The sequence below is a fragment of the Idiotropiscis lumnitzeri genome, chromosome 8 (genome assembly GCF_059441095.1).
Source record: "Idiotropiscis lumnitzeri isolate Australia: NSW breed Sydney's pygmy pipehorse chromosome 8, RoL_Ilum_1.0, whole genome shotgun sequence".
In the NCBI taxonomy this organism is placed as follows: domain Eukaryota; kingdom Metazoa; phylum Chordata; class Actinopteri; order Syngnathiformes; family Syngnathidae; genus Idiotropiscis; species Idiotropiscis lumnitzeri.
In genome coordinates this window covers 21,213,347-21,226,592 of record NC_142398.1, presented here as the reverse complement: position 1 = coordinate 21,226,592, position 13,246 = coordinate 21,213,347, and the positions used below count along the sequence as shown (strand labels likewise).

Below are 13,246 nucleotides of genomic sequence, written 5' to 3'. Positions count from 1 at the left end.
TTTTTGCACCCCGCACCGCAAGGACAAATTTTGACGAACTGTTGGAGCCGTGGCACAGCGACACGGAGATGACCATTTTGCAGATGACACGATCTGTTTGGAAACCATCTCACGGCCAATGTCGTTAGCGACTATTTGCAGTGCTCATGCGCACCAGCGCACCACTTATGAGCACTCCCGCTCATAAGTCAGCTTTCATGGAGGACTTCAGAAATCTGAGACTATTTACTACTGAGAGCCTAAAATTCTGAGGATTTGACAGTTTTATATTAAACGCCTGAAAATTTTTGATTGGTCATTGCGATAATTATCGTTTGATAATCAATATTTGCACATCTAATAATGTCTCTATTCAATGAAACATTAATATGCCGACTTTCTCTTTTTATCAAAACGTGCAATGCATGCGTTCATTGGACAGCAACGATATGCCGCACAAGTACAGTGCCGCTAATGTTCAAGTAAACTTTAAACCGAATCAAATAATTGTGCATCTTACATAACAGCTTGCAAATTGCGACCGTTTTCCCTCATTGTGCTTTTCGTGCATTCAATCATGGACTAGCAGCTTCTATCAACACTTGTATACTCACACGTGAATATTCAGCATATGTTCGTCTGTCCGTCTCACTCAGTTAAAGCCGCAGTGCCTGCAAATGTAAATTCCTCTCAAATGTGTGAGGTGATTGCCACTTTGTGTTCTGAGTCATCTTTGTGCCATGCAGACAGTTGCTGACACCGAGCCATCTGTGTTGTTATGTTGCGTGCAGGATCCCCGGCAGGCTCAACGACAGGCGCACTCCCCTCGGAGAACTCAACTGGATCTTCACAGCCATCACCGATACCATTGCCTGGAACGTGTTGCCCAGAGGTGTGGCTCTGAACGCTTCGGCAAACTTCCCCAGAATTTCAAATGAAGGCTTTTTCATGAAACGCTGTAATAATGAAGCATAACAGTAAAAGTGTCAGACAATTCCCGCCTTTGCTGAAAAAAACAAGTCCGAGGGTGCTTCTTGAACGGAGAGTCGGGCTGCCACAAACGATTATTTTGCGAGTCGACGAATCACCCACAGTAGTCTCGGTTAGTCGATTAATCGGATCAAATGTAAATTGTATTGTATGAAATAGCTCTGCCATTTTTTTTCTTGACATACAAGTGCTATATTTCCACTCGTTGTGTTTTGTAACACTTTTTTTTGCTTGTAGATTTGTTCCAGAAGCTGTTCCGTCAGGACCTTCTGGTGGCCAGCTTGTTCCGCAATTTTCTATTAGCCGAGAGGATAATGAGGTCGTACAACTGTACGCCGGTCAGCAGCCCTCGCTTGCCGCCAACGTACATGCATGCCATGTGGTAAGACACTCATTAACACAATTTTGCGTTTGCATGTTCAAGTAGCCCCGAAGGTGTGAAGAAAGTTTTGTTTTTTCTTTTTTGTACGCACTGCAGCAAATGACACAATTCATTTTTGATTAGACGAGGTACGGAGTGACTACATTTTATGATACTGCAAAGTAACCTTTTTTTTTTTTATAAAGGCCAAGCAGTGATAATAAATGCCAGCAGCCATAAGTGAATGAAGCTCATTTTTAAAATGAGAATTTTTGCACATTCATTTTGAGCTTTTTGTTCCTATTCAAGTCCCCTCGGTGATGATTGTCCTTCGTTGTGAATTTAAAAAAAAAAAGCCAGAGAAGAAAAACCAAAAGACGTTGACCGCATCGCCTCGATACGAAGGTTACTTGCTGTCAACCTCAACAGAGACGTCACTTTGTTGCATCTTCTGTAGTCACTGCGTCCCCCACACAAATAAGACAACATTAATAGTTTTAAAAAAAAATTTGCATTTCACCTCAGAGTTGCTCATCTGTCGTCTTATACATCCACGTCAATGTCTTTCCACACGCTGTAAGAAACACTCTCCCATTAACTTTCGGCCTTTTCACAAACAGTTCTCCCACTATTGTTTTTTTTTTATTATCTTCTATAAATGCGTTCCTCCAACCTCCCACTTGTTATCCGTCTTGCGTTGTGAAGCAAAGAAAAACCTTCTCAGCGATTCTGCCTTGTTGCGTAACAAAACAAGCTGGCATCTCTTTGGGTCAAGAATCTTTCTCCTGCAGGAGTGAATCGTTTTTCTCCTGCCTGGCTTCCAAGTGTCTATATGAGCCGTGTGTGGATATTATCGCCTTTATGAGAACCGTGATTGAGCGCTCCACTGCACTGCACCACATGCAACATTTAAGTGCGCAGAATAATGACAAGACGGATAGAACGATAAATAGGAAAGTGCCACAGATAAAAGGCCACTCCAATAATAAAAGTGAGAACGGGATTTTTAGAGTGTAAGGACAATAAAATGAAACAATGAAAAAAATTGGGGCGGGGTTTTGCTGTGGCCTTCACGCATGCAGCAATTGTTATTCAAATGGCGTTGAAGTGGATAGAAACGCAAAACTGCCAGGCTGATTACTCCCCTGTGGACAGTTTCAGTGTGGGAGTGTGTACAAATGTGGGCGTGTGTGTTACTGCAGGCAACAGCGACAAGTGCTGAGTCAGCCACCAACTGCTCGCTTGCACTCTTCTGTTGACTGCCGTCCCCGTTTCACATGCGCCGCACACGCCGACAGCTTTTGGTGATGAGTTGCTCATTGATATTGGCAGCCTTCACCTGAGTTAATGCCGTCATCCCAAACGCTGCTGCTGCTGCTGCATCTTCCTCCTCGTGAGCGCGTCTTTGCTCATTGGGCTCGTCTGCATTTCTGCTGGGGTCTCGATTATGATTTTTTTTATTTATTTTTTTTTCCTTTTTTGTCATGATTTTGCCACATATTTTTTGGGGCGGTGGTACTTACTCCCAAATAATGTATGCAGCAGGGCTCCCCGGGACCACATGACACAGGGGTGGGCAAACGTTTTGATTGGTGGGCCATAATGGGTTCTAAAATTTGACAGAGGGGCCGGACCAGGAGCAGATGGATGGAGTGTTTTGGTTGCCTCACCTCATCGGAGAGAAAAAAAAAATCATTTTAAATGAAAATGAACAAAAGCAGTACAACAGAATATCTAGAAAATGTATTCATTGAATTTTTTTTCAAGTTTGGCGGGCCGGATTCAAACGTTTAACGGGCCGCATGTGGCCCCCGGGCTGTAGTTTGCCCACACCTGGCATGACCTGTTCTAATAAAAATTGCGCCCCACTGGTGGGATATTATAATTTTCAAGGGAAGTTGTCCAAGTGATAATTTGAAATTGGGAAAGCCGGCAAAGATCTCTCGTTGGTCAGCGTCAATAAATTGATCCTAACGTTGACTCATTGTGAGGGAAAAAATCCTTTGGGGTCCAGCACTGAAACAGGAAAGTCAAAAGGCAAGCGCGACAAAGACCAAATGGAGAAGCTGCGATCGGGATCCAAGTTGTGTTGCATAAGCGTATGAATTAGTTATGGTGACCACGAAGTGAGCGCTGGGGCTTTTCGAAGGGGGGATGAAAGGCTCCTTCTGCCCTCTCTCGGACCCCGTGGTGAAAATATCAAGTTTACAATATATAGGCATGTGATGTGTGCAAATGTTAAATAGGAGTGTGTCTCCTCTCCAGGCAAGCGTGGGACCTGGCTGTGGATATCTGCTTGTCTCAGCTGCCAACCATCATCGAGGAGGGCACTGCATTCAGGGTGAGTGTGTGTGGTGGGTTTTAATATTTGGAAAGTAGATGTGAATGTTTTGACGAAATAATCGAAAAGACAAATTGAGACATCCTCCGAATTGTTTTTGCGACGCCTTCCAGCCGCTTTGCCCCCGACACCAACGAGGCCACCCCGAAAACGAAAGCCGTTTAGAGCCGTGCGGCTTTTTCTCACTTTGATCTGGGCCTTTCCTGTCCGCCACCTGTAAGAGGACATCGTATTCATCGCTCCCGTGGGAACAGCTTTCTATCCTCGTTCCTTTTGTTCCTCCCGCTTTGGCGGAAATCACTTTTCCAGCACTCTAATTGCGCCTCTGACGACTATGAAAAGCTTGTTCCTTTACGCTGTCTTTCTCATCCCTTCAAGAGATTTGGTTTTTGCCTCTGATGTTTATTAGCCAGCTACCCAATGTGGTTAGAAATTTGACAGCATGACAAATGTGGTTTAAAAAAGCAAGAATATATTTTAGATTTTCGAATGGTCGGCAGTTACGACTTTCAGGTGTGTTGATTCCGCGTAGCGCTGCCCTCTCACGAGAGAGTATCCAATCACAAGACACGTTCATCACCTTCAACGTAAGGCCGGCGAGAAGGCCTTCCTGTCACCAACTCGTGATCTGATTGGCTATCGCAACTTTCAAAGCTCCCTTGAGACACAGAACAGACGCCCTCACGATTGCATCCGAAGGCCTCGGACGAATGGAGCGTGCTTCTGGTATGATGAAATCTGCCCGGCAACACGAGCTCGCTGATTTCTGATTGGATAAAAACTCTAACCTACAAATTCAACTCTAGGATATAATATGTGAAGAATATGATCATGATTTCTTGATTGTTAGGCCAGCAGTGAAGGCCTTGACTGCCACCGCTGCAACTAATTATAGTAATCTATGAGTCACTATGACGAGCCAAAAGTTGAAACAACAGAAACTCAATCATTACACTAATATAGCGCACGGCTTTCCTGTGTAAGGACTTATTAACCTTTGATTAGGCACAGATCAATTTGGCCTCCCTGCCAAGAGGCATTGATACGTTCCTTTCACATCCATCAGCAGTTGTTAACTGTCCTAATTCGCGCTGCAGTATTAACACTCGGCGCGATCAAAAGCCCTCCGGCAAGCAATCAGTCGGACATGCTACCATGGCAGCAGCGAGCGAGATACGGAGAAGGTGATCGTGATAGATCAGGATTTCTGTCGTTACCGCAGTGCGTTGTCACTCGCTGGCTCGTATGTCAGGATTGTTATGAAATGATGATGATGCATGGCTGTCTTTGTGTGTGTGTGGTTGTCTCCACAGCACAGTCCTTTCTTCGCAGAACAGCTGACAGCATTTCAGGTGTGGTTGACGATGGGCGTGGAGAACCGCAATCCGCCTGAGCAACTTCCCATTGTACTGCAGGTATGCGCTCGCAAATGGTCAGACTTTTAAGAAAATATTCATATACCTAACCCCATCCAATCTAACCATCTCGATATAAAAGTAGGTGGATTGATAGACGCAATATTAATCAGAATGCCATGTTTTGACTCATGGGCCTGCATGGAACATATTCTTGTTCCGAAAATGTCGCGCTTGACTTCCCCTTTAAATCTTCCTCCTGAGCAGCAACAAGCGCAGGCAATTTGTCTTCATTAGAGCCCAGCTACAAAAACGATGACAAAACCCGAGTGTCTATGTTGTTCCCTATAGTTGTGACATATCGTGAATCCCCAATTAGGGTGCCGGACCTTTAAAGTGTCCATCAAGTGTTGGCGTCCTCTCTCCTACAGCTGTTGTGTTGTATTATATCACAGCGCCGTGGCGGTGTGTTGCTGTCCGTGTTGAATGGTAATTTCCTGCTGACTAAGCCCTCTGTTAGCAGTTCTGCCAAGACTTGTTAAAAGCGGTGGGAAAAGCCACACTGATTGGGTAGAACTACAGTAATGTGGAGTGTGAAAGCCAATAGAGAGGGGAGCGAGGAGAAGAAACGGCAGGAACAAGCCTGTAAGATTATGCCAGATGATGCATCACGCCGCTGCTTTCAGATTCGTGTTCAAGCTTTTTATTTGATGAATGCATTTTTTTTTCTCCTTTTCGTCACACCTGAATGATGTGGAGATGCAATTTAATGTCATGTAATATCCTCAATCCTGTCCCTTGAGGGCCGCTCTCCTGCCTCTTTTCTGTCCCTCCCTGCTGCAACGCACCTGATTCAAAGGATCAGATCATCAGCGAGGTCTGCAGAAGATGAATAACCATCCTGATCTTTAGACTCAGGTGTGTTGCAGCGGGGAGAAATGGAAAACAGGCAGGACAGCGGACTTCGAGAGACAGGATTGAAGGGCCGTGTAATGTGATAATATCTGATTGTACACCGCTGCAATATTATGCACGCTTTGAACATTAATAATGTACATAATTACAAGGAAGAACTACTAAACAAACTCGCTAAAGAAAAAATCATTGAAACTAAATCATCCTTGGTAGTAATAGACCGATTATCGGGCAAGCCAATTATCGCCGATATTTGGCATTTTGCCGATTATCAGCATCGGCCTTTTTTGATAACTTTCAAGGCCGATAAATTAAACACTGCTTTATTTTGGCTCGCTGCAGCACACAGCTCTCTCTCTCTCTCTCTCTCTCTCTGTTGTGCTGGTGGCCCTGCCTGCAGAAGCAGATTGCCCCGCCCACAGCACTATCTGATTGGTTCCTTGTAGCAGCCAATCAGCAGTAAGCTGCCTGTTTGCTTTTTCGCCTCGAGTCACACACGCTACTGTAGACTTTGACAAAATTTTTATGAATGTCAGTCTGCTACAACTCACAAATAATATTTGTAGTCAACTATAATGAGCTCCATGGACTTTTTGTTAGTCTTTTAAAACTAAGTTGTCTAAAATCTAGAAAAGCTTTAATATGTTGTAAAACACTAAAGTTGTTTGATAAATATGTTCTTAAAGGCATTTCAAATAAATCAAGTTGACAACAAATGAATATCGGCTTCAAATATTGGTTACCGGCCTCCGTGACTATTAATAATCGGTTTTGGTATCGGCCCTGAAAAAAGCACATCGGTCTATCACTAATCCTTGGTATAGAATTCCGTCTAAAAGCAACCCAACGTGGTTTTGTGCTCGGTCCACTCTTTACGAAGCACGCACGTACCCATGCTGAGTGCTTGGCGCTGTCGGTAACCTGGAAGAGGTCTTCCCCCGCCACCTTCTGTACGTGTGCTGGTCACGCTCACTCGGTTCATGTCACGGAGTATGCTAATAATACATCTTGTGTCGGTGGGCTATGTGTGTGCGTGCGCGCAAGGGCGTTTGCGCCTATGTTCCTCCATATGCTCGTTCCCACGCACGCTGTGGGACAGTCACTCCAATTTGTGTACAACATAATGCTCCATGCTACGCGCTACAGAAACAACACCTACTGTATATTTCAGAAGAAATACTTTTCTCGAATACAATTGTTTATTCTCCAATTGGCGAGAGTGTTGTACATCCTCCGTAAAAATTTTTGTAGTCCAGTAAGTTTTTTTTGTTTTTGTTTTTTTTTAAAGAGGGCCCCCCCAGGGTATGCAAGTGTGGCTTGTGGCCAGCTTTGTACTTTGTGGTCATCCGTTTCGCGCCATTACTTGGAACTCTCTGTTTTCCGTTTTTGTCTTGTCCTGTGCCTATTGCTCTGTTGCCAGCATTACCACCGACCTCTGTTTTTTCTACCAGGTCCTGCTGAGCCAAGTGCATCGACTTCGGGCCCTAGACCTTCTCGGACGCTTTCTGGACCTCGGACCCTGGGCTGTCAGTCTGGTGGGTTCGTCATATATTATCTGTGTCTGTTCCTTGAACGAAACGTAAGAAATAGCCAGAAGAAGAAATTGAAAAATTTTGGGCCATGCTTATACGGATCAAAATTACTCTAAGTGAAAGTAGGCACAATAGATTTAAAAAAAAAAAAAAAAAAAATTAAACACCCCTTTTCAAAAGTTTTTGAGAATTCTAGAAATGGGACCAAGATAAATCATTTCTAAACTTTAGCATGGGACGTAAAACAGCAGAAAACGGTCTCAAGCCTGCTCATATGGATATTGATGTGCTGCTGCAGCTCGCACTGCTGCAACAGACCCGACTCGGGGGGGGGGGGGGGGGCAAAGGAACAAAGACATAACACAGGAAGTTATGCATGTTTCCAGGTTCAAAAGGAGTGGCTGGCTTGGTTGTGGGGAGAGGAGAGACGAGACTTGCTTTCATCTCGTCTCGTTATTCACCACATCTCCACACTACCATCATTTTCTCCAGGCCATTTTAATTTCGAAAATAAAATAGTCTTTCGGGTTTTCATGGGTTAATTCTCAGTAAATATTTTCAGTCAATATTTATCAGACAGGTTCAGCCTCGCAGCTTTGATTCTCGGATACAGCTTTTTGAGTGGTGGGCCATAATGAGTTCTAAAATTTGACGGCGGGGCCCGACTAGCAGCACATGGATGGAGTGTTTTGGTCACCTCACTTCATCGGAGAAATAAAATACATATAGTGTATAGAGAAAATATATGCTTTAATTTTAAATTGAAAATGAACAAACGCGTTCCAACAAAATATGTCTTAGAGTGCGCCTCCTAGTGGGGACACATCGGAATTACAGGGAAATAAAACATTAAGGTTTATTTAATTTTTTTCAAGTTTGGCGGGCCTGATTGAAACATTTAACGGGCCACATGTGGCCCCCAGGCCGTAGTTTGCCCGTGTCTGGCTTAGAAGAAGGCACATCTCACGTGAGCATGAGTATTCCAACAAAACTCCTGCGTGGTGGTGCCTGCAGAATGAATGAGTGTTTATGTGTTTCCAGGCCCTCTCCGTCGGAATCTTCCCGTACGTGTTGAAGCTGCTCCAGAGCTCAGCCAGAGAGCTGCGGCCGCTGCTGGTTTTCATCTGGGCTAAAATCCTGGCCGTGGACAGTGTAAGTTCTCCTCCGCGTGAGCCTGTGATGGAATTGACGTCTTCACTGATCCCTGTCAGGAAATTGGGTTCTGCCCTTCTTGTCTCTTTGTTCTCATCTTGTGAACCTACACGTGGAGTCTTTTTTTCTTTTTTTTCTTTTTTTCAAAATACTGCCTGATATCTAGTGTTAGGGTTGCAACATTTTGACTTTGATACGAGACCTGCATAAAGTGCCTCGTAATAAGTACGCTCAGTCCAGCTGTCGGTGAGCTCTTGCCTTTCTGACATTTATACATAACTTGTCGTATAAAGCTCATATTTTTCCATCAAGAATGAAAACCGCAAAAGTTTGACATTCTCATTAATAAAAAAAATGCAGAGAGACGTCTAATTCATTTTTACAGACCAGTATCACTGCTTCCTCATTTCTGATGAGGTTTATGGTCTTATTATATGTTCAGTAAACAAATCAGCTTTTTTTCACTCAGTTGGCTCTAACTTTACATTTTAAAGGTGTCAGCCCAAACGTCTAGCAAAGAAAATATTCACTTTTTATTCATTCTATTGCCTCCGTCTGGAGCCTTGGACTTGATACTGAAAAATGATTCGACTGAATCATTTTTGTCCGGCTCTTTAAATGAAGCAAAAGGATTCCAAATTTTTAGTGTCTGTTGTATAAATGTTCAGATAGTTCACAAAGCAAAAGTTTAAGAACATGAATTTTTATCGAAAAGTGAAAATAATCACAGAGGTTGTCGTATTATGATCTTGAATAGTGCGTGTGACTGAGAGGCAATCATTCAATCATGTTTATTGTCTGCCTTGTAAAAGTTGAAGAATGAAAAACTGACGTGACTGAGCGATGACCGAGAGCGGGGACGCGGGCAACACTTAAAACTGAGATGACCGTGCTTGTTTTATCCATCTTTTTTTTTCCAAAATGAATTTTGAGGACCAATATTATTAACTTGTTAGACATGTGCGTGACATATTTACCGTCAGCAGCTCTTGTAAATACTAAATGAGTTGCTGACACCCTTAATAGTCGGTCGGTTGTTTTCAAGTAAGCCGTAGCATCATTTTTGTCCGGTCTTTGCAATTTGTCCGATAATTTTTTTTTTTCTTCCATTTTAATAATTGCACATTTGCACTCATTTAAATGGTCCGCCACACTGGGTGAACTCAAGCGTGCTTCTATGTGGAGTGAGTGTGTGAAAAAAAAGTTTCACCCCCTCCATCTTGCTCTTCCTTCTCCAACTGTTTGCAGTCGTGTCAAGCTGACCTGGTCAAAGACAACGGTCACAAGTACTTCCTCTCCGTGCTGGCTGACAGCTACATGCCAGTGAGTATTTCTGTCAAGCGCAATCAACGTGAACTGTAGAGGTGGATTTTAAATTCCTGACTCACCTCACAAATGTAAATTAGTGATAGGCCGACTTGCTTTTTTTCAGGGCCGATACCGATTACTTGTAGTCATGGAGGCCGATAACCGATATTTAAAGCTGATATTCATTTTCTAGCACAGGTAACCGATCTGTGGGTGGCTCAATCTGCCTCTGCAGGCGAGGCCACGAGCACGGCTAAGTGAGACAAGTGCGTTGCAGCGAGCCAGAATAAACCAGCTTTTACTTTATCGGCCTTTAAATGTATAAAAAAATTAAAAAGGCCGATGCTGATAATCGGCAAAATGCCAAATATTGGCCGATAATCGGTCTATCCCTATTTTAAATGTCATCAATATGTATTTTGTTTTTACTTTCTAGGCTGAGCATCGGACCATGGCGGTCTTCATATTGGCTGTTATTGTAAACAGCTACAGCACAGGACAGGTATGACTGCATAACACGTCAGACGATGCACATTTTTCATCGGGTGACATAATCAACGGCTGGTCGTTGAATTGGGCTCAAGTGTAGATGTCCACATCAATATTGGTGCAGATTGATCGCCATTTTGGGAAATTATTAGCGCTCAATGTGCAATGGATTTTCAATGGACAAATTGTGTCAGGGAAGGGGGCGTGGCTATATTGCTGACGAGCAAGGTGGTGTTTTGAGCATAGTTCATTATTTACGTTTTTCTCCAAAACAAATCGATAACATTGAGAATACCAGCTAATATAATTTTCCTGATTAAAAAAAAAAAAGAATTTTGGAGTGAAAAAAGAGCCATCCTCGCCGGATGATTCTTTTAACTAATGTGTTGAAACCAGCATCAGAGCAAGTACCTCATGAGCCATTGTTTATTTCTTGCGGGAATGCCCTTCAAACTCATGTTGCTGCATGAATATCCCATAATGAATGCAATGTATTCCATAACTTGTCCTCATCATCTTCAAACTCATTGACAGCAGCAAAGTTATTAGCCATTTAGCCGAGATGAACCCACAAAGCGGCCAATGTCGTTCTTCCTTCCCACAAAGCACTCAAAGACCCGCATGCCAGGTTACAAATATCCCCCCATTAAACTCCTTTGTCGTCTGTCTCCTCCTTTCTGCCGTTGTTTTTCAGTCGAGTTGGGAATGTGATGTCACTCATTCGTCTCCCTAATGACTCTTTCTTTCATCAACTTGCGAAACGTGTCTTTGAGAACTTCTCGTCTAAATGTGACAAATCAAAGAATGTGAGCGCTTGCTTCGAAACACCAATTTGTCACCATATTCCTGTGTACTCAATGCCCTTACCTCTCTCCCGGGCCCGTAAATAATAGATTATCTCCAGCATAACAGCGAGACTCTCTGCCTGCTTCATAGCTCCACTATTCATCTTTCTTATATTCAACAACTTGGCTCAGAACGGCAAAGTCGCCGTTGCCGACACGCCACTGGTAATTCCCAAGTTTCAGATGGGATGCACCATGATAGAGCAACGCGCAAAATATTTTGCGTGGCGGTGGTGTGGGGTGTCCGAGTTTAGGCGCTGCAACTCTGTCGTTCTGTCAGACTGCACGAGACGGAAGCTCGTCTGTATGACGCACGTCACGTTGAATCCAAGTCTGGATGTGCACTGTGCCACGTTCACGCTCACCTCACTTCATTAGCGCCGTTTGCTTTATAAATGACGGCAACGCGTTCAGCTCGCTCGCGACCCACTTCATATTTTGGCATCCGAGACTGCGCCCTTGTCATCCGGTGTTCCATGTTGAATTAGGTATACGCTCATTTTTTTGTTGTTCAAACCCATCGGGTGGTAACATACGAAACATTGAGTTGCATTCAAATACAGTCGGACATTTCATACTCGCTTCGAGAAAAAAAACAGTTCCTCGGTGCATTAAACGTTAATAGTTAATAATATTCGTTCATTTACTGCCATTGACGGCTAAAGACGTCAAAGATGTATGCCAAACTAGTTGTTTCTGAAAGAAAAAAACAAAGACACGCCGTTCATTTTTTTTTTTAAAGTGTGGTGATGAATTAGTTGCGCATGCTTTTAGATGGCCATACATGCTTCCAAGCACTTTTTCTTCACAGACAAAACATGTTCTGATGGTTCAAGTGAATAAGTGCTGTTGGTGCGTGCAAGGCAGTGCGAAGTTGTAGGTTAGTAGTAACTCACTCACGAGTGAGGTGAAGGAGTCCGAACTTGGTATTCTGTGTGCCGTTTGGAATTCACCCAGCCAGTGAATTTCTGACTCTATCATGCGCTTGTCTCCTCTCATTAGGAGGCCTGTCTGCAGGGTAACCTCATAGCAAACTGCCTGGAGCAGCTTTCGGACCCCCACCCGCTGCTTCGCCAGTGGGTGGCCATATGCCTGGGTCGCATCTGGCAGAACTTTGACCCGGCCCGCTGGTGCGGAGTTCGTGATAGTGCACACGAAAAGCTCTACATCTTGTTGTCTGATCCAATCCCTGAGGTGAGAGGCACTCGCACGTTTGAAACTGTTTCAGAATTGGGAAAAGAGAAATTTGGCAAAGTACAAAATCCGTTTGGTTGATGATCGTTTTTTTGAGGCACATCACGATAATGTGTACGATTAGTTGACGAGTCGACTTCACTTCTTCATGACAAAGCTTAAATAAATGAATTGATTTATTGTAATAAATGAACAGTGAATGATGTCAAAGAAAGCATCCCATGTCTCGACCAGTCGTCTTCACCGTGCAGATAGAAGACCACACTCGCAATCGTCTTCCACCGGCCCCACGCGTGATTTACTCATCCAATCCTTTTCTTATAATTAAGATGTAAGACGAGTGAAGAAGAAAAAAAAAATAGCGGTTGTGATGACAAGCAAGTTTTCGACACTTGTGAAAGTCGTTGCTTTGGGTAAGAGCAGAGTGAGAAAGTGCGGCCCTGAAATTCACTGAGACACTTTTTGCCTTTGTTTGAAAAAAAAAAAAAAACAAACACATGCAAAGTTTTATGATGATTAAACGAAAAGACAAACAAATGCATAAAGAGCAAAAGGAAGTTGTCGACTTCCAAGTATTTCTTCAACGAATCAGAACAGAATGCAATTCTGTCTTGTGGTCCTGTGTTTTGTTTTTTTTTTTAAACAGACGTGTAGAATGTCTCTTTTACAAGCCAAACATCTCTGGGCTGCATCATCGCTTAAAACTCCTCTATTACAATGTAATAATGTATCACTTTTTTTTGTCAGCGTAACAAGCTATTTAGCTGAATAAATAACTTTTTTGT

The 13,246-nt window shown here is 43.4% G+C and overlaps 1 protein-coding gene across 3 annotated transcripts in view; it reads left to right on the top strand.

Annotated features, from left to right (window-relative positions):
* Positions 1-13,246, top strand: part of rptor (regulatory associated protein of MTOR, complex 1) — a 77,524-nt gene that overhangs the window by 27,397 nt on the left and 36,881 nt on the right. For all 3 annotated transcript variants that reach the window (XM_088301995.1, XM_088301993.1, XM_088301994.1), the window contains exons 9-17: positions 771-871; positions 1,207-1,351; positions 3,596-3,671; positions 4,985-5,086; positions 7,393-7,476; positions 8,515-8,625; positions 9,874-9,948; positions 10,370-10,435; positions 12,270-12,461. In XM_088301995.1, coding sequence (XP_088158121.1) covers positions 771-871; positions 1,207-1,351; positions 3,596-3,671; positions 4,985-5,086; positions 7,393-7,476; positions 8,515-8,625; positions 9,874-9,948; positions 10,370-10,435; positions 12,270-12,461 — 952 coding nt within the window. The remainder of the gene's footprint in view (positions 1-770; positions 872-1,206; positions 1,352-3,595; positions 3,672-4,984; positions 5,087-7,392; positions 7,477-8,514; positions 8,626-9,873; positions 9,949-10,369; positions 10,436-12,269; positions 12,462-13,246) is intronic.